At 35.8% G+C, this 27,183-nt stretch overlaps 3 protein-coding genes across 6 annotated transcripts; all 3 read right to left on the minus strand.

The window, feature by feature from the left end:
* Positions 1-10,842: 10,842 nt before the first annotated feature.
* LOC140669698 (uncharacterized) lies at positions 10,843-13,298 on the minus strand. Its single transcript, XM_072899735.1, has 6 exons — positions 13,094-13,298; positions 12,870-13,011; positions 12,306-12,574; positions 11,961-12,154; positions 11,170-11,477; positions 10,843-10,980 (listed from the first exon to the last, which is right to left on the minus strand). The coding sequence occupies exons 1-6, from the start codon at positions 13,240-13,242 to the stop codon at positions 10,891-10,893; spliced, it is 1,152 nt and encodes a 383-aa protein (XP_072755836.1). The 5' UTR covers positions 13,243-13,298; the 3' UTR covers positions 10,843-10,890.
* A 1,037-nt stretch (positions 13,299-14,335) lies between these two features.
* LOC140669262 (uncharacterized) lies at positions 14,336-17,871 on the minus strand. Its single transcript, XM_072898926.1, has 4 exons — positions 17,763-17,871; positions 16,969-17,164; positions 16,148-16,358; positions 14,336-14,532 (listed from the first exon to the last, which is right to left on the minus strand). Exons 2-4 carry the CDS (start codon positions 17,150-17,152, stop codon positions 14,391-14,393), a joined length of 537 nt encoding a protein of 178 aa, XP_072755027.1. The 5' UTR covers positions 17,153-17,164; positions 17,763-17,871; the 3' UTR covers positions 14,336-14,390.
* A 1,649-nt stretch (positions 17,872-19,520) lies between these two features.
* On the minus strand, positions 19,521-27,126 carry Geko (geko). 4 transcript variants are annotated; one of them, XM_072899476.1, is made up of 5 exons: positions 27,040-27,120; positions 25,983-26,332; positions 25,248-25,569; positions 23,971-24,103; positions 19,521-20,345 (listed from the first exon to the last, which is right to left on the minus strand). In XM_072899476.1, the coding sequence occupies exons 3-5, from the start codon at positions 25,444-25,446 to the stop codon at positions 20,174-20,176; spliced, it is 504 nt and encodes a 167-aa protein (XP_072755577.1). In that variant the 5' UTR covers positions 25,447-25,569; positions 25,983-26,332; positions 27,040-27,120; the 3' UTR covers positions 19,521-20,173. The 4 variants fall into 4 exon arrangements, with proteins under 4 accessions (XP_072755577.1, XP_072755580.1, XP_072755576.1 ...); XM_072899479.1 differs by lacking the exon at positions 25,983-26,332 and having other exon boundaries at positions 27,040-27,126; XM_072899475.1 differs by lacking the exon at positions 27,040-27,120 and having other exon boundaries at positions 25,948-26,609.
* Positions 27,127-27,183: the final 57 nt, after the last annotated feature.

Raw genomic sequence — 27,183 nt, forward strand, 5'->3', positions numbered from 1 at the left:
ATTAGCGGACCGTGAACAGACTCACGAGATGGCCCGTAAGATGGTTTAAGAAAAATATTGCCCGCGGCGTAGTGCTTATGATTCCCCTATATCGCAAAAGATCCCCGATGGACGTGATAAATATTGATAAACGCAATAAATATTAATAAGTATGGCTTAACCAATTCCGTTTAACGATCCAAGTCTTCAACACTTTACATCCATTAAGAAATCTCATAACATATAATTGACTTCTCTCTCTTCCTTTTATTCTCTATATCTTGCGTATATTTTTTCGTATCGTTCCTCTCTGACGTGTTCTTCCACCTCTTATTTTCTTCTTTGTCAGATTCCAACGATTTCTACTTCCTCCTTCAATCATCAACCCATCGGCCAACGAATCTCGCGCGGCGAAACCCGTTTCTAGCTCGTTTATTTCGTATTCGCGCAACAATATATTGGCACCGACCGTATTTGGTAAGCAAAGAAATGTCGCTTTTTCTTCAGCCGCATGATCATTCGTTCGCGAACGGCTTCCGTGATTCACGATGATCAGAATGGCCGCGCTATCTCACAAATATTTTTCCGGAGCAATTCACACGCCGCGAAAACCAGCACCTATATCCCGTTTGTTCATCTCGCGATTCATGCCTCGCATAATTTGCATTGACGTGCCATTAGCATATCGAACCGCAAGTCATCGAGTGAGTTATGGCGGAAAGGGTTGAATTATGCACGAAATTATTCGAACGCCGAATTTAAATGTGCTGCCCCGGAACAGAGAGTCAAGTGATATTAATTGCCGTAACAAAAAGGAGTCGCGAGGAAGAGGGCCGCTTTTCGACGAAATTAATTAATCGCAAAGAGACTCGCGTCACAAACATCCAAAGAGATAATTTGAAAAAAAAAAAAAAAAAAAAAAACCAAGACAGGAAAAGACAAGAATAAAGAAGTTTGAAAGAATGAAAAATTGTCTATTTGAAATTTTCTTCTTATCTATTAAATAGTGTCACGTTTTACAATGTAAAAAATTCGCTATTACATATATTACGACAGTGAGTGATTAAAATACTCAAAGATAAGTAATGACTATAATACTCGCTACAATAAAGGAAGTTAAATATAATAAAGCGTCTTACCGGTATAAGCAAATTTAATTATTACCGGTAGCATTAACGCACAGAGATAACTATTGCGATAACACGCGTATATATGTCACCGCGGTATAAGATTTAATAAATAAAATGAACAAAAAAAATTTCGAGAGAAAAAGAACGAAAGATTCTTAATGAATTTCTAGGAAGCTAATAATTTCTTCAATAGCAATAATTTCTCTTCCTAGATCGTATCGTGCGCCCGAGGGCTTTTTATTACGTTTCAAGTTCGTAAATGTGCAGCCGGGAATTAATTAACCACCTTCCAAGCGAGCGAGAGAGAACAAAAATCATTCGCTTTCGTAATAAGACCGATAAGCGCAATATATGTAATTTATTGTTTTCTCTTTCGATACGCTGAAATTGATGCATTCATCATTATCCTGTCCGCGAGTGTATTAACGTGCGTTACAATCGCTTGAGCATCGATTTTTTTTCTTAAATGAATGTTACGAAATAAGGAAGTGTCTATTCGATATATTCATTAATCACAATAAAATATTTGTACAGCATAAATGGTTACTGTTTAAACATCATTTTTCAAGTTTAATTTTCAATGCAAAATTAAGGTATATTTGAAAAAATGCCAGTTGTGAGAAATCAAATCGAATAAGACCGAAAAGAATCGACAAAATAGTCGACATCACGTCTTCTCGATTGCACTCGGGGATGATAATTATAGATTACCTCGCTGCCCATACCACTATTTAACCCGATTCTTCCAATCGCAAAACGCGGTATTAATTAAGCACCGCTCCCGGGAGTAAGATCTATCTCTTACGCAACGCGGACATAATAATTAAAGCGCGGTGATTATCAGTCCGTGCTGCCCGCGATTGGTATCTCGATTGTTTACGCTTCGAAAGGCCGCGCTAGAAGACGTTCACGCTCATGCGTGCAGTAGCACGCAAAATACTGGTCCTGGCTATACAGAGTATAATTACGAGGCCTGCTTTGCGGTGAGCCTTGCGAAATAGTCGCAGCCGGAATCTAATCGCTGGCGTATCGAGTCCCGATAATTAACGCCGTTTGATAATTAAGTGACTTCGTCGGCCGACCGACCGGCCGGCTCGGTCGACGGAGATGAAACGGAATAGTCGCGTGCTGCTACGAGAGACTGGTAGAGGGATAATCGGCTTATTTGCAGCGCCAGAGAGAGAGAGAGAGAGAGGAAGAGAGGTAGATGGAAACTCGCGCGCGTTTGTCATTCGAGCCGCACGCTGTCGCAGTGTCTCCCAAAGCAATTTCGTTGCGAAAATGGCGAAACGAATTTCTCCGTAATCCTCGTTACTGTCAGCGTTACGTTATTTTCAATTTTCGCGAAGAATCTCCATATCTCTATTTTGAAATATTATAATATGAGTTTCTTTTGCATCGACAATTTGCAAAGTAAAAAAACGCGTTTTTTATTTGTACACGCGCGATTGGCAATTACCTAGGTTCAAATATTTTTGTCTTTTTTTTTTTTTTTTTTAAACAGACAATATTAATATTTTCGAAATGTACAGTAATCTCTCACGCGGGGCTTTAGCGACTGTCTGATCAGATTTCTTTGACGAGATACAGTTTGAGAAACACTGTGTTATCTTCTAGCACGTTTGGACGACAAGCTATATTATTCTCGCTAAGCGATTAGTCGCTAGTTAATTCGTCGTAGTCATCTCGCGAGAAGAGTTTAATCTCGATCAACTAATGTTATCGCAACACGTAATATGTGCATATATGTATCTGAATTAATAAATATATTAAAATAAGGAAATAATTGATATCATTATGGAAATAATAAAAACAAAAGGTAGGAAATATTATGTTTAATCATGCAAGATGCATATTGATTTTATTACATTAGAGAAAGTGACAACACGGTTAATATAACATATATTTAAGAAAATTGCTTCTATATGTATTCTAGTTTTTCTGTCTTATATCACGTATTAATTAAAACAATATATTTATTATTTATTATTACATTTTTTCAAAGAAAATAAACTTAACTCATTTAAGTCAAGTTAAGAATTGTGTACTAAAAGCAAATAAATGATTTATCAGTAAATGTATCTCTCTTTCATTACTCTTATAAGCGACTTAACCGGTTTTCCTATCTCGTATATATTAAATTGTACGTATATACGTATGTAATACTTACATGTTTTGTGGATAATGTAATGAGATATAATATATATATATCCAACGGTAATATAAAATATATTTATAAAACTTAATTAATATCTTCAATTATATTTAATTAATATCTTTAATTATTTCAACGAAATAGAGAAATGTAGTAATAATTGTATTCTATTCTAATTAAATAGATTTCACAGATATTATTTCATTTTAATGGAGACATGTCACTATCTTTTCAAAATTACTGCTTTGAGATAGTGCATTTTTCAATAAATTATGCTATTCATTAATAGATACATTATCGATAAATCGCAATAATCTTTTAATTTGTCTTTAAGTTTGTTGTAATAAGATCAACGTTATTGCGTAACGTTATCGCAGCGTTGAATGAAATCATTAAACAGATTGAACCAATCGTCGATTGCCAAAAAAAAGGAAATAATAAATTTGTTATTATTACAATCGTGAGTTATTTAAAACGAGAAGGAACAATTGATTTTCTTCTACTTTTTTGCTGTAATTTTTAAATAATAATTATTTTTTGCTTATCCGTAGCATTTATTTGCATTTCATGAGATTAACTCGTTAAGATCGAATTTTCATCTCGTTTCAAAGCTTTTTTTAAACTTCATGAACGATAGGTTAATGGAATTTAAACGGTAGGACCGATATACAGCGAGCAACGTACATACATCAAGAATCGCAATTACGTTCCGCGGAAGTAAAAACGACATTATAATTGTGCGATGTGAAATGTACACAGAAAACGACCGTAGGGGTGAAAGGCTAACAATCGTTAATTCGACTTGAAAAGAACGAGTGGAGAACGATCGGTGGCGTGAAGTCTATAATTACAGACCGCTGCAGGTTTGGCGTATGCCTCTTTATTAGAGCCGAATGTATGTATAATAGCGATGAGTTTCACATTCGAAGCTTTAAAAGGTCCGAGAGAAAGAAAGATAATTTTATAACGTAATGAAGAGATCTCTTGCGTGTGCGCGTGCTGTGATGATTAAATCGTAATGATATTTATATTATTCCAATTAAATTATACTTAATTATATTTTTAAAAATACAATTATGCATACAATATACAATTATACATTTTCAAAATGTATTACATAAGTCTCTTTGAAATCAAACTATTCAGAGCTAAATTAATTAGAGTACTAAAATAAAAAAAAAAAAAAAATTACAAAACGTAAAGTTCAGTTTGGCTTCTGACAGACTCATATAATATATTTGCAAAGATATAATTACAGTTACGTATCTCAAATGTAAAGTTACGTAAAGTGTTTAAATAAAAGAGAATTATTAAACGATTTAATCGTAATCAAAAATGTGATTTTTCGAGGCGACAGATCTCGCCTCGATTTTCTCTTACGATCGACTAGCGCGAGGGGCGGGGGGGGGGAGAGAGAGAGAGAGAGAGAGAGAGAGAGAGAGAGAGAGAGAGAGAGAGAGAGGAGAGGAAAGAGCGCAGAGGTCCGTATAATTATAGCACTTTTTAAATGGCAGTCCGACCCCGCACGCGTCTCTCCATTATGATGCATGGGAGTCGAATTTCGACCCCATCGGCCAGCCGCAGCAACCCCAACGTATTGTCGGCTTAATAATACACGCCGCCGTGTACAAAGTGCGGGGCTCCTTGCGCGTATACGTCACTGACACCGTATAATCACATCTCGGGCGAGCGAGCGGTGCCTCCCGGCCATGATTCATGCGCATTACGAATATCAAATACTCCGAAAGCGAGCAAATACCGCTCTCGCCATGGAGAGACATTAAGGGTGGCGTTTCGCGACTTACCCACATACAAACCGACGCAATAATCATACGTCGCCGCTGCCTTCTCTCCGTTGTGTTTGCAGAAATTATATCATTGACATAACGACAGTCCCGTACTTTTTTTACGCCGATACGTATGATATAATTATATTTGACTTCTTTGCAAAGTAATAATTTCCATCGTGACAGCACCGTTATCCTGTTTTAGACTTTGACGAATATAATGTGTTTTACGCACAGTAGTATTATAATGTAAACAACGTCTCGATTGTATTATGGGAAGCCACCTATCGCTTCCTATTCAATTTTCTAGACCGGATATCCTATATCATAATATCATCTCGCATGTATACTTGAAACTTTATCCGGAATTAAATTTTATTCGACATGACGGAAGTAACTTAATTGTAACATTTTTTAAATAAAATTTGATATTTAAATTAAGAAACATATTTCCCGCTATCTGTATGATCTGTATGACGGGGGCGATTGTAATTTCAATAAAGCACGCTGTTATCTATGTAGGCACTGTTACGTGGGGAACAAATGCTGTGAAATTATTTCCACCATAAAATACACACACACACACACACACACACACACGCACACTGTTTCTCCAAACAAAATTACGATTCGCTTTCACAATTCGCGTCTCTATCCACGACTTCTTGGCATAAACGGCACATTCGTGACTTTTTACTCGCGTGCGAATTTTTATCCGACTGTAGCTCCGAAGAAGATTGCTCGATGACGAGTCGAGAAAAAAGTCACAAGACTAGCTATGTACAAAGGTCCGAACGTAGTAGGTACGTAACGTCCTCGAAGACAAATTAGCCCGGCGATGTGGAACGAGCATTTAATCGAGCAGAGCCTAAAACGTCTCGAAGACGATGCTCTATGAAGATTGCCAGCCCTCAGGGCCACTAACCGCCACTTACAAAGTATTATCCGCGTTAGTCGGGGTTAGCTCGACGTCTTTCACTCATCGTCTTTCTTCCCTTCTCTCTCTCTCTCTCTCTCTCTTTCTCTCTCTTTTCCGTCTACCTTCAAGGTTCCAGCGCACCTAACTTCTTCCTGGAAGGTACCAGCCACTTCTTCACTCGCATTTCTCTCGCGCGGCACGTCGCGATAATTTGCTTCGCGAAGGAGTTATGACGCACCACGTAGATTTTATTGCTTCGACAGATAGTTTTATACGATTCTCATCAACAGTACTTATGCAACATAAGAAGAGGAATATTTGAATTTTAATATCTACATGCTAGATTGTCCCTATATACATTTTACAAATTATTAAAGTATTTTAAAAATTGACTGCAAATATAATTTTCACACTTTACTTCACATTGGCCGTATATATTTGCAGCCGTCACCGCTATCTATAAGCTCTTGCAGCGCTTTTAATTAAAAAACCGCTAAATCCCGGCAGCTGACAAGCGATCGACGTGAAGCCAAGGGGCGTTCTTAGAATTCTGTTTACACGTCCCTTATCCGTGACGATCTCGAGCAAAATCCGAAGTCGGTCCAGCCGCATAATCCTAGCCGCATTAAAGCGTCGTCTGGTGATTTAAAAAAAAAAGAAAAGAAAGATTCTTTGCGCTTTGCTTGGTTTTCCCTGCGATACTCGTTTGGCTTTGCGTGCAAACTCGAAGCAATAGGGGCGATGACATAAAAGAAGAAGGAAGCAGCCGAATGAAGGAGAAGGAAGGGAATTGACAGGATAAAAGGTAGTAGAGAGAAAGATAGAAAGATAGAAAGAGAGAAAGAGAGAAAGAGACGAGTAGCAGGCACCCTTCGGCGATGATACGAAAATACTGACACGCGTCTGACGATTGATCCGCGACACGTGTCTTCAATGCTGCAATCAGCGTAGCTGACTGACGTTGCGCGGTGCTACCCGCAGCCAGATTCATTATTTATGAACGATTTGAAAACCGATCTGCCGAATAAAGTGATCTTTTTTAAAGACATGGGAGGGTCGACCGTGCAGAGAGACCGTGGGTGGTTTTGTGCTTCGCGAATAGAGGGTTAACGTTTTATAATCTTTTAATGGAAAGCACCGAATTTTAATGAAAATTCATAAAAATATTTTAAGAAAGATCCATAATATTTTAAAAAAGATATAGAATAAATGTAACAAGATTTTATACACGTTATTATTTTCTTGCTTACAGGGTGAGAAAAAGTTTCTTTGTAAAATAAGTATTCTAAAACTTAATACTAAGCGTATCTTTATTTATCACCAATTGACCGTTCGTCCCACCGACAATTGGCATCGTATCTCTGTGAGGGATAAGGGAAATCTGGCGAACTGTGATAGCACAGAAGGTAGAGGGTATCTTTTCTTTTGTACCGGCAAAGATACCCACTTATTCGCCGGTTTGACCAGCCTGTCAGAATTTCACGGATTTTCGAGGACCCCAAACGCGAGACCGCGAAGGGAAGGATCGCCGAAGGACATGAATTTTCATTCTCACCGAATTATTCTGTCCATCAAGCGGCCGAGGGCGGATGGGAAGCTATGGGGAATCCGTTTTCAACGGAAGACTCCACCGTGGTTCTTTTGTGCAGGCGAATTGGCGTCCTTCGGTCCTCGGTGACAAAGATTCGACACTCCGAATTGAAAAGTCTATCGAGAAGAAAAGGATAGTCCATGGTATATTGCGACGGCAAGATATTGAGGCATTGTGAATCGCTCGTGGGGAAAAATATACGACTAAATAAGGTCGCGGTGGTGTTTTATGGTCGCATGGGGAAGGGGGGTGAGGGTGTATTCGAGAATTTATGTCTTATTTTCGGGCCAACTTGGATGTAGTAGCTACTGCAGCCTGATTAGATCGCGCACCGTTAAAGCTGCTTAGCAGGATTTGATTTAGTGAATCTTGATTGTATTTCACGTATATATATCTTGCGCGAACTAGAATCTCTTTTTTATAAGAATCAACAACGTAAACTATACTATTCAGTGAAATAATTTTAGAAATATAATTGTAAAATACGTATTATTCTATTAATACTTTTATTTTTCTCTTTCCAAACTACTTGTCAATCGTTAGCCATAGTATTCGTGTTTATCCAGTTGAGAGATTTATCGCAAATTTCACTTTTCGAATTGGCTGTTTGAAAATCTCATCAAGAATATTTTACTAATCCACTTTTCGCTTCGGAAAAACTTTGTTCTGCTCACCTGGTCGTTGATGATGATAGAAGTCTACCTGCATCATCCGCATTTTTTACGGGGATTAGCCGCCATAATCGCAGCGGATCGTAGAAGATCCTTTGTTGAAGCAGCTACGTCGTAGAAGCTCCTTTGCATCGGCCAATCACCCATCCACCAATTCGGGAGGATTTGTTTCGGCACTTGGGGTGTGGTAAGCCGACATGAGACCAACGTCCCGACGACGCTGCTAATAACGAGGAATTATCGCCACGATACAATAGGCCTGCGGAAAATCCTCTTTGATGTCTATGAGGAAAATAATACCGCACTAATAGAGCGAGATTATAGCACAGCCGTAGCATAGACGACGATGTCATTGGATCGCATTTTCGTTGCACTCTCGTGCGATGTTAATCCTGTTAGGGCTGGCTCTATTCACTTTGGCTTTCTGTTCCAACGATCTACAGTCTCTTCCAACTCAAAAGTTAAATTTAATTATGGTAATCGTATAAATTAAATGTAATACGTGAAATTAAAAAGCTTTATCGGAATTGTTAAAAATATTCCTTAAAATTTAAAAGATAAAAAAATATATTCGCTGATCAATTAACATATTACATAATTTTACAAAGTCTTATTATACCACACGCGGCGAATTATAAATCAACGGTCTCTATTGCACGCAATGTGTGTTCCCCGCAAAACACTTTGTTCCGCGTGTCACGATGCGTGAAACGAATCTTTGTAAAGTTCCTACGTAGATCGCGGAGCGTATCACGCGACATTGGATGTATCAGAAGGCTAATTGTCTTCCGCTGTCAGTTGCACCCCACTTGGCCCTGTCCGGGGCACACGCCCCTTTAGGCTACGGCATTGCCGTGGTGGACTCGGCCGTACACCATTCCACACATCCCCCGCCTGCGTCGAGTCCATGAACGCGATGCACGCCCCAAATTACACGCCAGAAAGGATAAAATAATTACACGTTGTCCGCCGCTTTTTCGACGTTGCGCGTTCCGTTTCCACAACGTCACCGAGCGGTGAGCCGCTATTTGGAGAAAGTCATACGTAAATTTTACAGCCGCGTGTCAAAAGTTTCACACCGCAAACAAATAAACGACAACACATTGTAACGTAATGCATTTTTCATTTTAATAACGAATTTTTCGACAAAGGAAAATTCTTTTTGGAATAATCAATTCCTTCCTTTAAAAAAAAAAAAAAAAAAAAAAATTGCGAAAATACTCCTTGATGTAATTTTTGAATATTCAACAAATATTTTTAATTCAAGTACCTTCAATTATTTTATTTGAGCTTGTCAGACATACAGATTCATATATAGTCTATAAATATCAAGATCTGAAATGTTATTGCCGCACAAAGAATTTTTGTGTAAAATAATCTATGTAAAATACTATAATACAATATGTATGTAATTTTCATTCAAGATTTATGCACATATTTCATATTTCAGGTTTGCACTTTTTTGCACGCACGCACGCAAGCATATATGAGAAATGCAAGATGTTGCTATCATCACATGAGACGTGAGAAAAAAAACATCAGGGAGTCAGGGGACCACCCTAAATAAATGGGAAGACGTGTACGATCACCTGTCGAATAAGCTTCAACCTTACGTGGCTAAAATTGCGGTGGAAAAAACACATACTTGAGGTGATCATAGACGTTATTGGCTTACGCTTTGCAAAATTCATGACACTGATCGAAAATTATTACGCTCAAGAATGATTGCGCATCAGTATAGACCTAGCAAAGAATCTTCCGACAACTGTATTCTTTGAAGAAAAGTCTTTGCGTGGATAAAAAAAATTATCAAAAAAATAATTTGTAATTTCGGAAATTGTACATATGCTCATAATTGTTTGCTTTATATATTACAATATGAATAAGTATTTAAAATATCAAATTAAAATTTTGAGCGAAACAACGATGAGAATAAAAAACTATAACTATAACGATAAATTTTAATTTTATCTATAATATCACTATTAACTTTAAAGTTTTACTATGTTAGACACGCTTTAGAAAGATATAAAGAAGATATAAAATCATCTATTATGAGAAAAGGTGAGGTAGGCGAATAGAGAGAATCCCTGCATCAGCGAGGATAGAATATGCTTTCGCACGTAGAATGGTCGATGCTTGCCTATCGACATCAAAATTGAATTTCCAGCTGAGTCTACAATTTCTAAATTCTGCTAGCTGTGCACATCGATGCCGTGATGTAATAGATAAAAAGAGTGTATAACTGTATAATATTGAAGAAAGAATGAATAAATGAGTGGAAAAAAATTAAACGACTTGTTTAAATTAAATAACTTGTCCCCTCATTTATGTGAACGCGTTTGGTTGCGAGCCATTCGGGCTGCCGAATCTCAGGCGATTGTGAAAGGTATAATACAAGATTTAAGTATTAAATTGAAAACAATATATATTTATTAATTTTTATAGACATCGGTTAAAATACATATTAAACAATAGTAAACAAAATTAATTTATTAATTCTTTTTTTTCCAGTTTATATAACATTGATTATTTTAATAGATAAAATGTAAATATAATCTATGTATATATGAGAATCTGAAGGAATATCAGACAAAAAGAATTTCGGTAATCGTAAACATTATTTTAGAATTTATTTATCTAAGAAAAAAATCGCTTTTAACGCGGAAAACGGAACGCACCGCGAGATGTCGAGTCTAGAAGTTCAGAAGTAAAACGCAATACGCGAACACCCTGCTCCTCTGATTCCTAAAAAGTATTCCACAAAGATAATTTTAGATATGACGTAATAAAGTTTAGAAAGGTAGATGTTATTACTATACATCGCTTATCAAAGTAAACTTAAAAAATTAGGCAAACGATTTTATGTTTTCAAATATTATTAAAATTTATTGTTATTAATTTGACTTTTATTTACTACCTGAACAAAAATTTTACCTGAGGAAAGAATGGAATAGGATTTTGTAAAAAGAGATTCGCATCAGAGCTCCGTAAATTTGGCAAGAATTCGGGAAACGTGTTTTCCGATGGGCGATCATTCTCATTTTCAACAGGCTCCTCACGATTCGAAAATATCACTCGCCTTGAACTCTCTAACGTATTATCGCTTGGGAAGAAGTTTTTTTTGTAGTTTTCAGTCAAAATGGTAATGCCAAAGTTTAATTTGCCTGTTCGATCAGCCTCCGCTGCAGCGATTCCCGGAGGCAAGGCTTTTTGTTTTCTTTCTCCAAAAGATTTTTCTTCACCTTTGTTATAGAAAAAAACAAGTTATTTAATATAACTATAATACAAAAGTTGTCAAAGAAAAATGTACGTTTTCTATCTAGTGAAACATAAACGATAGGGATAAACTTGAAATCCTTTAATAAGAGTCAGGAATATAGAACGGAAAAGGCAGCTGTTTCTTTGCTCTATTTTAGTTTTGTGATACTTTACAAGATTTAATGTAAAAAGTGTAAGATAAAATATTATTTTGTTCTTCTTTTTTTTTAATTTTTTGAATGTAAAGTTTTGAAAAAGAATTTATACTCTATAATTACATAAAGCTTAGTAGTCTTTGTCGAATTTTTAATTTTATTTCTGCAATATTTAGAGTTTAAATTTATTATAAAAATGACTGGCTGTTATGCGCTTTTGATTGGTTTTTACCATTTTCGTTCTTCGACTAGTCAGCAAAAAGTCACCTTTGTGCTCAGACTCTTATTAAAAGGTCTCTAGGATAAACTAACCATAGCCTTTTCTGAAGAAGCGGAAGAATCCACCATTGTGATTGTTCAGATAATGCACCAGTTTGTCGGGATTACGCGGACACCTAGGGAACGCGCGGAAACACATAGCCGGATTTCCATTGCTGCTATAACCCAATACGGCAGCTCGGGCGAAACTCAATATGGGAGACGCTTCTGCCGATCCGACAAGCCATCTGAAAATATAATGAGAAGCTAGGTATAATGATTTCGCCATATTTAATTTTCACATTTATAGTACGTCGGAATTATATTATTATCGTGTTTTATTTTGCAAAATTAGTGCTTCTCTATCACGTATATTATATTTCACAAAAATATACGCACTGAGCAAACATGTTAGTTCCGAATTCTCCCAAATAATGTTGTTTATAATTTCCCGTCGATGCATGTGTATATCTTCCCGGTGGCTTGCCACTCGCTACTTCGCAGAGTATTCTAGGCACACACTTTAGATCGTCGTAACGGAAGATTGATGACAGCGCATTAAAAAGATTTATTCCAAGTCCGCCAAACTGATTGAAAGATTCATTTGGCACACTTGGATAATCTAATTGATAATTACTAGTAGTAGGACGCGCAAAATCTTGATATATCTATAAGATATTTTTAGAGTATTTAATTATATATAATTATTATATTGTTATATAATATTAATATATATATATATAATATTAATATAAATAATAATAATGAATTTTATTATAAAATATAATTAAAAAAGAAACGAGAGAGAGAGAGAGAGAGAGAGAGAGAGAGAGAGAGAGAGAGAGAGAGAGAGAGAGAGAGAGAGAGAGAGAGAGAGAGAGAGAGAGAGAGAGAGAGAGAGAGAGAGAGAGAGAGAGAGAGAGAGAAAGAGAGAGAGAAAGGAAATATAAAAATTATACTTACCGATGGCACTTGATTAATCAATAAATTTAAGATAATATTTCCATAAGGAAATTCGTATGGATTTTCTTTGTCTGATCGACTCATTTGCCTTAATCGATCGTTATTTTGAACCGAAGGAATCATTGCAAATTGATTCATACATCTATATTTGATTAATATAAATAAGTTAGTTTTATATTAATGTTTTATCAATTATAATATTTTTTTCAGAATATTATATTTACCGTAATAAATCTGTTACGTTATAAATCTTTTGAGAAACATCGAGAATGCATTGAGTATTGTCAGATGATTTATCGGAATATTGTGACGAATATCCAACGTGAACTTCGAGATGTAAAAGGCACCAAACAAAGATAAATTTACTTATCATTTTACAAAATAAAAAACTGTAAATTTTCTTTATTTTTTTATAAATACAAATTTTTAATTGAGCTAACACAGTTTGATAACCCTTCTAACACGTATACAAATACCAAACACACTGTTAAAATATAATATTTAATATATTAAAATTTCTAATATCACATATTATACATCTTTACAAAATTAATACATTCTAAACATATTACAAATATATATACGATGCACTAATTTACGAAAAATTTGTTTGCGCTTAATTTTCGCGATTGTCGGTCTCTTTTGCTTTTTTATTTACAAGACGATTATATTTAACAATCCGATTTATATATTTTCTTAATGCGAAACAGTCGCCTTTCTAGGTACCAACTGAAACTTTCCTCGAAGCTGATCCTCGCTTAACCGTTCGGTCAGAAAGACGTGGGTCGATAGTAACGTCACTATAAGCAACTCTCACTCCATACATGTACGCTTTCGCGTTCGTACACGTATGCGTGTGTGTATGGACGTATGAGTAAAACGTCCTGTATGAAATGGCACAGTTTTCGCAAGAGTTCTTCGAAAATAAGCAGATTCAAAGTGTACGTGGTTCCTTAAATGTCAAACGGTTTATTTTCGCAGAATAACGACGAAGTGCATATAATGACGTATCACGTATACATGATACATTGATGGAAGCTATTTATGTTACGAACGTATAGAACGAATCTCGGAAAAATAAATCAACAAGTGCGTGAGATTGAAATGTTCAATACGTAAGACATTTTGAATTCTCACAATATATTATATTAAATTCGTACAATAATTATATTAAAATAATTTAATATTTACAAATTGTAAACAATAATCATTCTCTCACATATATTCTCTTGGATACAATACTGTATTTGTCAATTTATACTTTCTATTAAAACAAATGCGAAGTATATGCAAATGTTAATTAACACACAATAATAGGAATAATTTAATACAAAATAAGAAAAAAAAAATTTATCTTTTTGTACAATTAACATAAACAATTACAAACATACAGAAATGTATATTGTTATACTATATACAAATAATTATAATTTATTTTGTAATCACAATACACTAATCAAGTCCATGGCATTATTTACAACTTGACAGAAACATTCAAGTGAGTCGACGTTCTGTTTTTAACTAATCTGACAAGATGTCATTATCGCAGGCTCTTCCTCTTTCCGCCAATGAATGACATAGCTTCGGACTGCTTATAATATTGCCCAGGAAGATACTTAGTAAATAATTTTCCTTCATCAAATTAGGCGATGTTCTCTGCTCGCTATAAAACGTAAAATAAGATTAGATAAAAAATATTGAAATATTGAAAAAATCTAACATAAGATACAATAGAATATTGCCGTGTTTAAGTGTGTGTGTGTGTGTGTGTGTGTGTGTGTGTGTGTGTGTATGTTGTATCTTTTTTACGCAACCGTATCGACTCCGAAAAGTTCTTTACAAAATAATCGGTACGTTATCGGCTCCTCGTCTACCCCTACCATCTCGCCCAAATAGATACTTAATTTCTAACGACGCCATTTCACTTTACAATTCTTCTGTCATTGACCCAGGTTTTTTTGAACCTGGTCAAAAATGCACTTCGGAACAATTTCGGGACAACTTTGTTCCTCATTCATAATCCGTCTAGACGGCAGTTGCCGCAGGATTAGCTCTCCAATTTATCTACACCCCTTCTCTACCTGCTGGCACTCGTTTTGGTAAAGATAGTTGAAAAATATTAAAATTAGAAAAACATTCCATTTACAATTTTGTCATAAATTTTAACAGATATGTCGAGAATATTTTTAACCGACAAAATTTAAATACTCTAATCTCTGTGGCGCCTAATCAATCAATAAGCGATCGACTTGCGACGTAGAATCGTAGCAGCAACGATAACGCCAGAGATTTCTCTCTCCTTTCTACGAACTAGCGTTCGCTCTTACGCGAGATACCTGCAGGTGAAGCGAGGAAGGAGAGAAGCTCGGGCATTCCGAAATGTGCGCCCCGAGAGATGCATCGTGCGTCGACAGGCACGATGACACGTGCTCGCTATCTCGCACTGTGAGGCATTAGGAGGGCTAAGATAAGCCGACAGGTCTTCAAACCTCACGGGACTCGGATTGTAGGGCAATCGTAAAACGGTAGAGTCTGCCTCTGGACACGCGGTGAAGACGATCTAGAAGGATACGTCGTCAAGTGGGGAAACGCAGTTATCAGAGTGCATTAGAGAGTCATCCGTGGAACCATTAAATGTTATCTGCTCCCGGCGTTACTTATAAACTGAACTTACATAATGTAAGCTCCGCGAAAGGAGATTTAATCTCCCATCAAAACACATAATGATAGTTAATAGATAGTTTGTTCTAAAATATTTTATAAAAAAGTTTTAATTTCACAATTTTGTCAAGAAACCTATTTTATACTTTCATATGTTTTTATACATATTTGATCACTTTTTATAACAAAAATCTCTCACCTCGTGGCCTCAGGAAATTCAATGTTGTTGCAATGTCTTGCAACAGCGAATAAGATATTGCACGAAATCGTTACGTACCATTGCACAAGTGGAGAACGACAGTGTCTATTTATGCTACTGTGATGAATAATAAAAACCTTTGTCCAATTCATTCATTTTTAACAAAGGAGAAATGTATTCGTGAAACCTGTTTTCGAGGTATAGGTCTTTACTTTCAACCATGAACTTCAGAGTCACAGTTGCGTAACATAATGAGAGCGTAGCGATAATGAATAAGTCGGCATGTATCTTTATAGCTTATGGCTGCCATGTGTACAAAGAAAATAAATTTCTCGTATCTGTATTTCTTTCTTTTTTCATTCAAATCAATATAAGCTAAATGAAAGTAGTTACAATCTTTAGCAGTTGTATATCATACCTGAACACTTCGCCCCAATCAAGAATATTCCAATCAAGTTGCCGGCTTCTTCGTCGAAGCATTCGTTCTGCATATTCAACACAGATCTTCTCGTAGATACAAACGTTATCTCCGAATTCGGTTACTAACTTCTTCTCAATTTGATCAATGTCTAAAATCTCTTCGTCGTGTGAAGAGAGATGTGCCCGTTTCACTCGACTAACATAAGTCTCTAAGAATTAAAAAGAGATACCTTTGAAAGATTTACATATTATTTTATCCAAATTTGAGTTTATTTTACCAAGATTTAGTAACTATTTATTTAGAATCTCTCCTAAAATACTTTTCTTCTTTATGGAAATATGACCTTTCAAATATTTTATAAATTTAATGTGTTGTTTAAATTTGCACCTGATTTGTTTAAATTTATATCTGATAGTGATCTTAAAAAGAGATTTAGATTCACTAATAGCGATTCCACGAATGGAAAGAGAAGTCAAAAAGTAAAATACTTTCGCTTTTCGCCGTTAGTTTTGCGTGTTACATGAGCTAATCGCGGAAAAGACGCGTATAATATGATATATATTTCTTCTATACGCCTGGCGAACCATAATGATGACGGATATTTTCTGCTCAAATATACGGATGTATAATACATGGGAAAATCTATACATTTTTTTCTTACGATTCGATCTCTCATTTTCATTTTCGTGATTTTTATTGCATATATTTCACACTATTGACTATGATCAGTTATATAAAAAGAGTAGGAATATATCAATTTACATATTATAATATGGAAATCACATTATATAAAAGAGAAATTAGATAGAACGTATTACCTGGATTCAAAACATAAGCGAGCTTCTTGAAGAAATTAGCGATTCTTACGCTCGCTATAATTACCGGAAAGCCAACCAGGTGGACCGGAAGTTCGAAAAATGGCTCCTCTTGACCGGCAGGTGCCGCCGTCACAAGCGTTAACGCCAGAAAGCCGAGGAGCAACAATGTCCGTGACAATTGCATTATGTAGAGGATCTAAGACATTCGTTAATTATCGCAAAAGCAACCTTATGAAACTAACTAACCTGACGAACGAGACCGGATTAAACGACTTCTGGTATTTGTTGTGCGAGCACCTTCTAATTTGGTTGCGCAGCTCTCTCAATTACTTCCGCGATTGAAAGGGAAACTCTACCTTTGCTTATGGAAGAGAGATTTTTCTATCTCACACGCGGAAAGTAATCTTGCAATTTTATAATTACACGATTGATCTTCTTAGCTTATTGCTACAGTTTGAATAATTCTTACAAAAGATATAACAATAATAATCTAAACAAAGTATCGTGTGGGAATTACATCTAATTTGAAAACAGAAATTTCTCTTCAATTAAACTGTGTTCGCGATTTCTACGTATTTCTACGCCGAAACTTGATTCACGCACTGCACACAGAGTAAATTTATTCAATATACGCTCCATCGCGTATGAATCAATCATTATTGTTTTACTTCAAATCATTTTCATTACGTATGTACGTATGTACATACATACATCGCACACTTCTCTATCATGCGGAAAAATCGATACGACAAATTTTCACTCGAGAATGCACTTCTGCAGCTACTTTAACGTACCGCGTGACTTTGGTCCACCGGTCGAGGATGTAGCCAACGGACCGGCGGCGGCTGGTGTGGTTACTGCTTTGGTAAAAACTCGTTGCTGAATGTTCCTCGACGCACCACGAGGCCGTACCAACGAAGAGAAAGTGATCGCCCCTTCCCGGCCGCGGCCACGTTCGATCCAACTGAGTTTCGCGTCTTACGACATTTAGTACATCATACGAGGGGTTTCTCCCCAAAGACGAGTCTCCGTGACACGAAACTTTGTCTTTCTTTCTCCTACCTCTTGCTCCTCTTGCCCCTCAGGCAAGGTCGACGTGCCGGTCGTACGTGCCTCTTTACACGAAACTACCTATGGCGTGACTACTTAACAAATTTTTCGATTAAATCGATATTGCAAACTTTATCTAAGAAAGTGTGATTCCATTACGGATGGCATTGTCACCTCCCGGCAAGATCACCTTGCGAATTTCATTGACCCATTTAAACACAGTATGAAATCTTTCGAAACTTTGAAGTAAAAGCTGCATGCCAATTGATATTAATCTGACTAATGTGTAATATAATAATTTTAGTTAATGCTTCTAAAGTATTTACAGGATCGTGCGATTAACAGAACGCAGAGCTTATAACGAATTGCGTATCAAAAGGCTTATCAAAAGATAATTGATAAGACAAAATAAATATTTGTTTTTGATTAAAATAAACAACTTGACAATCAGATTAAAATGTAATTTATTTATTATACCCTATATTAAGATTTAAAAGATCTTGTAAATACAAGGCATTGTCAGAAGTGTTAACCAAATACATATAATTTATGGATATTAGTGCTGATACAATAATTTATACTTTTGCAAATAATTATAACGGGATGAATGTTGCAAATATTTTTTAAACCATGTCACGAAGATCATAGTTACCGAATTGCTTAACAGGCAACTTTTTTTTTCTCTTCCGCCTCTAGCGTCCTACTTTCAGGTGCCAAGAAGCTCTTCGGAATCAATTGTGCATGTAATGCAATATTACATGTCAGAATGCAATCAAAATGTATTAGCTAATGCATAAAAAATGTAATTTTTTTGTATTATATAATAATTTAAATATGTTTATATATATCGAGCGAATTAATAGACGCGGTTTTTAACAAAAAAAAGTTAAGAAACTTTTTCACCTCGAAATTGCAATATCGCTAAACGAACAAGCACGTAACGAAAAAAGAGCGAAATTGTAGCTGTAAATCGTCGGAGTTGGCAGAGACGCCGATAGAGACTCGAGCCGCGATATCGCGCGATAATTTTTTGCAAGTATTCCAAATGTCGCCAGCTGTTTCGGAAAGGGGGCGGAGGGGCGCAGTTAATGGTGCGGTTTCATCGGCGTTACATCCCGTTTCCCTCCTCGCACACATCGCGCCGAATCCTAACCGAAACTCTTGGCACGATCTCGTTTACGATCGCACGGCTCGTTGGGAAACGTCCACTCTGGAAGTTGGCATCGAATTTAAGTCGATAAAGACGCCGACGATTATTGTAATAATTTTCGCGCGTTTCCCCTCTATGGACTTCCAGATTACATCGGGAATGGCGGCGGCATTGTTATATTAGAAAAGAATAGGATAAAGAATAGAGTATAGAGAGAGAACGGAGATCCTGATAATTTGGCAAAGTGTCTCCCGAGGCTTTCCGTGAAAGTACATGATTTTCAGGCTCCTATACAGTGAACTTATAGCAACCTCAAGGAATATTTCAAGAAAAGGAATTTTCCGCTTACAATTTTTTATTTCTTGTCATTTCTTATTAATTTCATTTCGTGCCACTTATTAAAAAATATAAGAATATATACAATATATAACAGTACAAAATTAAAAATAAGCGATTATATCCTACTAGTTATATAAAATTTCTGAATTGTATGTACAAAGTCATGTCACGTATATAAAAAATGAGTTTAAGAGCTATAAAATACATAAATATATATTAACATACAATTAAATAATATGATGCAATAAAAGCACATACTCACATACATTTGTTTTCTTTTAATTGAATTAATAAAAGAAAAATTTCGCAAACAATAAGTAATTGCGTAGTAATGCTTGAAATGTTAGTCAATAATTAATTACAAAGTCTAACGAAACAATTTTCTGATCACTGAATAAATCAGCCATTATTAATAACATCATCTTAAATCCTATCTATTTTTATATAATCTCTCTAACTTAATATTTTATTCGCAATCTAGAAGTTTTGTTGTTCACAAATTTACAAAAAATTAATTTCTGCTTTCACATATCATTTGAATCGTCAAAAAATGCGATTCAATACACATACTGGATCATCAATATCAATGATCCTGGGAAAAAAGAAAAAAAAAACATTTACACGGTATCACAGGATTCTGCACTTAATCGCAGCGATTTCGATTCATCAGCGAAGACGGACTTTTTTCATTATGTTCAGAACACTAATACCCGGCAATGGACACGTCGGGTAAAAGTTATGACAGCCTTGACCTTCTATACCGGCAATCAATTGACCCATGTGAGCCGCAAAATGATACCTCGAGGGCACTTCCGCCATCGTGCTCAGACTTGTATCTCTGAAAGCAAAATACAATGGAATTTGTTATTAACATAATTTTTTGTGAGAGTCATAATTTTGCATCGGTATAATACTCATTAATTTCATTAACTGTACTATTAATTTTTTCATTAAATCACTACAATCGTATTAAGATTTTTCTTGCATATTTTTGCATTGGGAAAGAGATTGCAATTTTGATATATTAATGTAATGAAATTTAAATGTCATAATAACGCAATCTTTCAAGTATCATTGAAAATTACTACACGAAAAGAACCATAAAACGGAATCCAATGACGAAACATTCGATTCTCCATTAAACTCGCCAATAAGAACGAGCACAAGGTTATATTCGTGACTTTTACTTTCGCGATATCGCTTGCAGTCAGTAAATATATATTCGTTTATAAAGTACTGTAATACTCGACAGAAACCACATATTTCTCTCTCTCTCTCTATCGGATCCTTTCTCTATTGCAATGTATTCACATTTGCATTTCCAAACGAATCGAAAATGAGCAGGAACAGAGTTTATTATTCTGTAACGTCATAAATTCGCAAATGTATGCTAATATTCCATTTTAAAATAAACTTCTTGATTTCTTTTCATCATCTTTAAAATTCATTAGGTTTCAAAAGAATAATGTAGAAATATTAGTAAAAAATATTGAGTGTAAACTATTACATCACGCGGAATATGAATAATGCAACTTTCATTCTGAAGATTTTTTTAAAATTCGGAATTGACATCATCTTTTGAAATGTCAAGAAATGCTGATAATCTTCAACATCAAAAATTCCATCGAAATTAAACAGATATCGTGCTGAACTTTTCGGGAAGTCGTTCAATCTGTCAGAAGAGCAAAAGCGCAGCAGTTTTGTCGCGACTTTCATGAAAGATGTCTTCCTTCTTTAAAAGAGAGGAGGCCTTTTTTTACGACTCCATATCCTGACTCTCTTGAAAGGGAGATCAGAATATAAGAAATAAACGTAAAACGGCTTTTTAGCCTATCCTTGATCGGTTTTAACCCGGATCTATCCGTACAGATAAAAATCGGATCCGTCAAAACGGACCGGTACGTTTACGCAGACATAAAAGTAAATATATAAAGCTTGGATTCTTCCGAAACATTAAACCGCAGCGATTCTCTTTCGTTCAAGGATATTTATTAAGAGAGAGAATAATAAAGACGCGCGAAAGATAACGCAAATTACATTTGCTCTACTCAATTTCTCTGATTATGTATTTAGAAATTCTTTTCTTGATGAAAAGTTTAATTAACAGAATTAATGGCTGTCCTCCATCATCTTGTCTATGTTTTTATTTTCAAGAAAAAAATTCTCAATGTAACATTGTAATTGTCTTTTGATAAAAATTACACAAGATTAACCTTACTATAATTACATATAGTATATACGTATAACTTTTAACAAGAGTGCAATGTAAAAAGTATAATGTGTTTTAATGAAAAAAAAGAACACATATATATGATGACATATCGAGTCTCTACCATCGTTTTGATTCATTATACTTTCTATCTCGCTCTTTTGTCAATTCATTTTACTGTTCGTCGACGTCGTTCTATATTTAACACGCAGACGGAAGTGAACGGACGTAATAAATATAAGATTTTTATTTGAGTCCGCCGTTTTAGAGAGATAAACTTTATCTATTCATTTCCATTTTTATGCGATATCCTATAACTGCTTTTTTAATTTTTACATTAAAGTAACTCATTATTTTTTTATTAACTGTTTTGCTACGTTATATTGAAGAAAGATTAAAATGCATAATAAGAGTTTTTTTCACAGCTTATAATAAAGCGATAAAGACGATTCAAAGATATGTTAATTAGATACAATTTAATGAACAAAAAACCTGATCAAAATTATCAAAATGTTAATTTGTCTACTTCTTATAACATGCAAAACAGAAAGCATATATGAATAATGAGTAATGCCAAATATCTATATGTCTTTAGAACAAAAACAACAACATTTGAAATGACAAATGCTAGATAGATACGATTAATGATCATACCTAGAAAATAATTCATTATTTTCTGTCATCGGGCGTTTTCATAAATCGCAAAAATGTTTACAGGAAACAAAGTCCGGAAATGGAGAATACGAAATCTCGGCCAGCCGTGTAGGAGAAAGTATGCGTGAAAAGGAAAGTGCTTGTCGGATGGCGAGATACGGCATGTCTCGTTTTCGGACCGGACTTACATAAGACCTGACAAACTTTCGCCACTGCTTTCGCGCGTACGTACACGAGCAATACTTTCCAAAACATTTACGATGCAACTCTTACTTCACGATGACGTGTAATATACGAATTATGAGATTTTATATATATATAATTACTTAAAAATTCATCGATGCATATTATCTTATAGTATCATGATGTTCAATGACGATAAAGAAACTTATTAAAGAAATAAATCCGTCTTGCATGTTTACGAATATAAACAATCTAAAGGTATAAAACATATGTGTTAGTTGTAGAGTGAAATAGCTTTCGAAAAAAGGATGTGTTTTAATTTTAAAAGGAGCTCTTTCCAATTTGCAGGAATGTGTTAATTTTCTCGGAATTTTTCGGCTTCTCGATTTTTGCTCATTGCGTTTGTTCAATTGACGAACAAATTGAACAAACGCAATGTTCACGGGGTCGACGCATGTAAAATGTAAATGTGTAATTAATACATTCACGTTGGAAAGTTTTGCGCGACCGTAGTATGTACACACTGCATACGATACATTCCACGCTATGCAAATGCGGGAATTTAAAAGCGTTCCACGCGGGACCGCATTTCCCGATTTTCCCGCCAGAGACACGGTCCGTTTTAACATAACTTTGCTTTTAATCAGAACCTAAAACGGCGCGAATTCGCGGTATAATTCTTTGCGTTATCCGCATAACGCGACGCGAAACTCGGCCGCGTTTTACCGCCGATTGTAACCGAAAATTGCAAAATACGCGTGCATTTACCCCGGGCGTCCAATTTTCCGGATCGCGATCGCCTATGCCGTCCCGTTTTTCGAAATGTCCTACAGTATTATCGGCACGCACGCGGCGGATATTACCGCATCAGCCTTGATGAGTAAAAATTGCAAAATGCACACGCGCTGTCGCATATCATTCGTCGATGGAGGAACCAGTTATCGGTTCAGTTATCGCTTTCAAATAAAAACCATTACCGCTTACATCTCGAAAGATTACGCTCTTGATAGTTCTCCTGAGAGAGCGTGCGTGAAATATATATATATTCTTATATTTCTTAAAATATCTTTTTACAATTGTAATCTTGCACACGTATTGAGGGTCGATGCACTTGAATCGTTTAATAACGATGTGTCGATCGAAAGTTGTGAAAGTAAGGCTATCAAGTGCAAGATTCTCGATGATGAAAGTAAATTCTTAACTTACCACATACATTGAATAAACCGACGTTGAAAATACCAATTCATTCTAAATTTTTTTCTCAAGCAACGTCAGTAAAAACTAGATCTGTCTGTTCAAACTGGTTGACAGGAGTGAAATTTAATATTTAATCTAAATTGAGATTCGTTTTCTCTACTACTTGATAATAGGTATAACAAAAGAAAGAGAAATATAAAACGTAACGATATTTAAATACCTTATGAGATTTAAAAGAGATCGCTCCATTTCGCTTAGTTGGTCTTGATGAACGGACGATGTGAGTTCGCATATCAACTTCGGCAGGCAAGCGCTCTTGATTGTCGCCATCATTTTTGCACGACGTAAGGCAACTGTCGGAGCAGAAATCAAGCTATTATTGTCAATTATATCGTTGTGCATGCTATATCATTCCAAAAGTGACAAAACGATTAATGGAGCCCAGATATTATTTCGAATGACCGCGCGTATTCTTGTGTATGAACGGTTTTATTTAATTCTGGTATGATAAGTGACAAGTTAACAGCCAAGGTCTCACGCGTCAAAAATTTCTAAAGATTTCTGAGATATAACGAGGTATATAATATTTCGATTTTTAATCGAAATGTATTAAAATTGGAATAAAGGTATAATAATAATAATAGTTTTTAAAGGTATTAATAACATTATATTTTTGTTATTATTTGTATCTTTGTACATGCTGAGAGATATTTCAATGATAATTGTATATATTGTTAGTAAAATAATTAAGTGATTTCCTCTTGTTTTAAAAAGCATACATAATATATTATTTTCTTATTATTATAAAAATACTTTATTAATTTGTATATGTATAAAAAAATAGAAATCAAAAGATATCTCACACTCAATAAACACAGCATGGCACAATAATCACACAAAACTACACAAATATTGTAACTATAATCACAAACACGATCGTATATTAAAAGACATAACATGTTACGTACTGTTATATCAAAGTCACTGCGATTAAATTGAAATATATGTTATATATACATGTTACATTTTACCGTATTTTTTAAACAGATTTTTCTCGATTAAAAACTGGTCTGTGAGAGAAATTCCGCGATAAGCGAGACGGATGAAACATATAAGCAGAGGGAATCTCGATAACGTTGCCAAATAATTAATACACACGAGCGCGCGGCTAATTAGCGGAGTGGCAATTAGCTCTGTGCGAGCTAACAAGTAAAACTCGGCAAATATTTCCTCCCTCGGATAACGACGTGACGACACACGAGGCATGCATAGGCTTCGCGTACTTATATCAGTACATAAAAGCAACTGTATCGTGAAAATTGTACTCGCATTGCTTGACGAAACAAAGGAACTAATTTTAATTGTTAACGTAAAAGAATTTTATAACTATACATGTATATTTTATAACTAATATATTGTTCTTTGACGTAATATATTTGTGAAAAAAGACCTCCTGTCACTTTCTGTATCTTTCGCGTATTATTTTCTTATTCTTACCATTATTCTTATCATTGTCTTTTTTCGAGACAACGGCTGTCTTATCGAGGGGGCCTCTAAGCTGAGCTTCAGGCCCTTTAACAGTTACGTTCCTCTCCGTTGTATTACCGAAAATCGATGAAATCAATGTGCTATAATCGCCGGCAAAAATAAGAAACATGCCCACAAATATCACCAAGCGTACCGTACTCGTATCCATATTGATCTTTATGATGAATCTCTTGGAGAGATTAAAGATAATCAATCGATTTATTATCGAACTAATTCTCACACATGTGTTTAATCGAATAATGTGCAAATCCACTGCATTAGGGAGTTATACCTGAAAATATGAAATATTACATTGATTTTATTAGCTAAAAAATAAATTCGGATATAATACGAAAGAATGAAAGAAGAGAAATTTTCTTGTATTTTTTTTTTATGTTAAAATATATATAATAAATGTATAAAATAAAAAATGATATATTCTAATCTAATAATTAAACCAAAATCAAATTGATTATTTTGTTACATAAGAGTCATGAGAGACTGATGCATTACAACTATGAAATATAAACATGCAAACGTCGATTCGCGACGATGATTCCGCTGCTTTCGACGATCACGTATTGTTACGTAAACGTATAAGTATAGTCGATCGCCTTATTTCAAGAAGGCAACTGGTTTTACCTTAACCTGAATTTTCAAAGATACAAACGATTACTTATATGGTGTGACCGTCCTAACAGATACCTGTCCCTGGATTCGCGATCGATGTAACCGGCAGATCGATGTTGTGGAACGCGAGATCGCTTCTTCCCTCTCTCTCTCTCTCTCTCTCTCTCTCTCTTTCGAGAGAGAGAAAAGACTCTCACTCTCCGTTAACTTCCACTTTCTTCGAGCTCCTCACTGCGCTATACGGTGATAAAGCTGAATCCTCTTATGACGTCCGGCCTTACTTTCATCCGGCGCGACAGAGTCTCTCGCTCTCGAAAGCTGACAATTTCTTTGTGTATCGTCGAATGCACTTTTAGCGCACGGAATCGCGGAAACTACTGGCGAAATTGTAACGGGAGTCCTCCATTTACTGTTTCCAACAAACTCTGCGCGAGCAAACGCGGTTGAACTTTTCCCAGCGAACCGTAATAACGTCGTCGGACGAGAGCGATGTTGAAGCCTACTTTAGAAACTCGCGCTCGCGATGCTGATTAATTCGTACGCTCTACCTTTCGATTCTCCGAGTGCAAACCGACGCGATTTGCTCGCTAAATCACACACACACACACACACATATATATATATATATATATATATATATATATATATACATAAATATATATACACACGTACACACACATACACACATACAGACACACACATACACACCTCGGCGTCTAAATTTCGAAAAGCAATTACAATCGCGAGAACAAACGGTCAATCTCCGGATGACATCGCTGACTGAAAATCATGCGCGCCCAACAGCCGCTTAAATCAAATCACGCGTAAATCGAAATCCGCGGATCGTAACTCTCAATATTGCGCGCGCAGTTTCGCGATTATACATATGCGGATAGCAATAGCTCTACAACAGAATTTCTCTGTTTGTCAATCGATATGTTCGCCGTGAAAAATATCCCGATGAAATGTTGGATGTCGAATATCACTGCGTCACGGATGTCCGGGAAATGTCTGCGCGCGAGACGCAAATAACTTTACAAAAGCGATCGCGCGAAACATAGAATTCGCAAACGCGCCACTACATATCGCTGATGTAGCACTGACAATGAATGTACAGAGTGACAGTTCTCACGAGATGCTTCCATCGAAGGAGAAAGAAATACGGGCAGCCCGCCTGTACCGAGGCCCGTCGAAGTCGCGGAATGACTGTGAATGAGACTCGAAACCCCGGCAGCGAACCTAACGAGTCGTCAGTGAAAGTTAGCCGATCGCTCGC

This window comes from Anoplolepis gracilipes, chromosome 9 (assembly GCF_047496725.1).
Source record: "Anoplolepis gracilipes chromosome 9, ASM4749672v1, whole genome shotgun sequence".
Classification (NCBI taxonomy): Eukaryota; Metazoa; Arthropoda; class Insecta; order Hymenoptera; family Formicidae; genus Anoplolepis; species Anoplolepis gracilipes.

Coding starts and splice junctions, on each gene's coding strand:
- LOC140669698 (XM_072899735.1), bottom strand. CDS start 13,242: ATGATAAGTAAATTTATCTTTGTTTGGTGCCTTTTACATCTCGAAGTT. Junction 13,012..13,093: donor AACGTAACAGATTTATTACG/GTAAATATAATA, acceptor AATCAAATATAG/ATGTATGAATCAATTTGCAA. Junction 10,981..11,169: donor CTATTCCATTCTTTCCTCAG/GTAAAATTTTTG, acceptor AATACTTTTTAG/GAATCAGAGGAGCAGGGTGT.
- LOC140669262 (XM_072898926.1), bottom strand. CDS start 17,152: ATGCAATTGTCACGGACATTGTTGCTCCTCGGCTTTCTGGCGTTAACG. Junction 16,359..16,968: donor CGCTTATGTTTTGAATCCAG/GTAATACGTTCT, acceptor TTTAATTCTTAG/AGACTTATGTTAGTCGAGTG. Junction 14,533..16,147: donor GATTGGGGCGAAGTGTTCAG/GTATGATATACA, acceptor TACGTTTTATAG/CGAGCAGAGAACATCGCCTA.
- Geko (XM_072899479.1), bottom strand. CDS start 25,446: ATGGATACGAGTACGGTACGCTTGGTGATATTTGTGGGCATGTTTCTT. Junction 24,104..25,247: donor AGACAATGATAAGAATAATG/GTAAGAATAAGA, acceptor CTGCTCCGACAG/TTGCCTTACGTCGTGCAAAA. Junction 20,346..23,970: donor TCTCTTTTAAATCTCATAAG/GTATTTAAATAT, acceptor TTTTGCTTTCAG/AGATACAAGTCTGAGCACGA.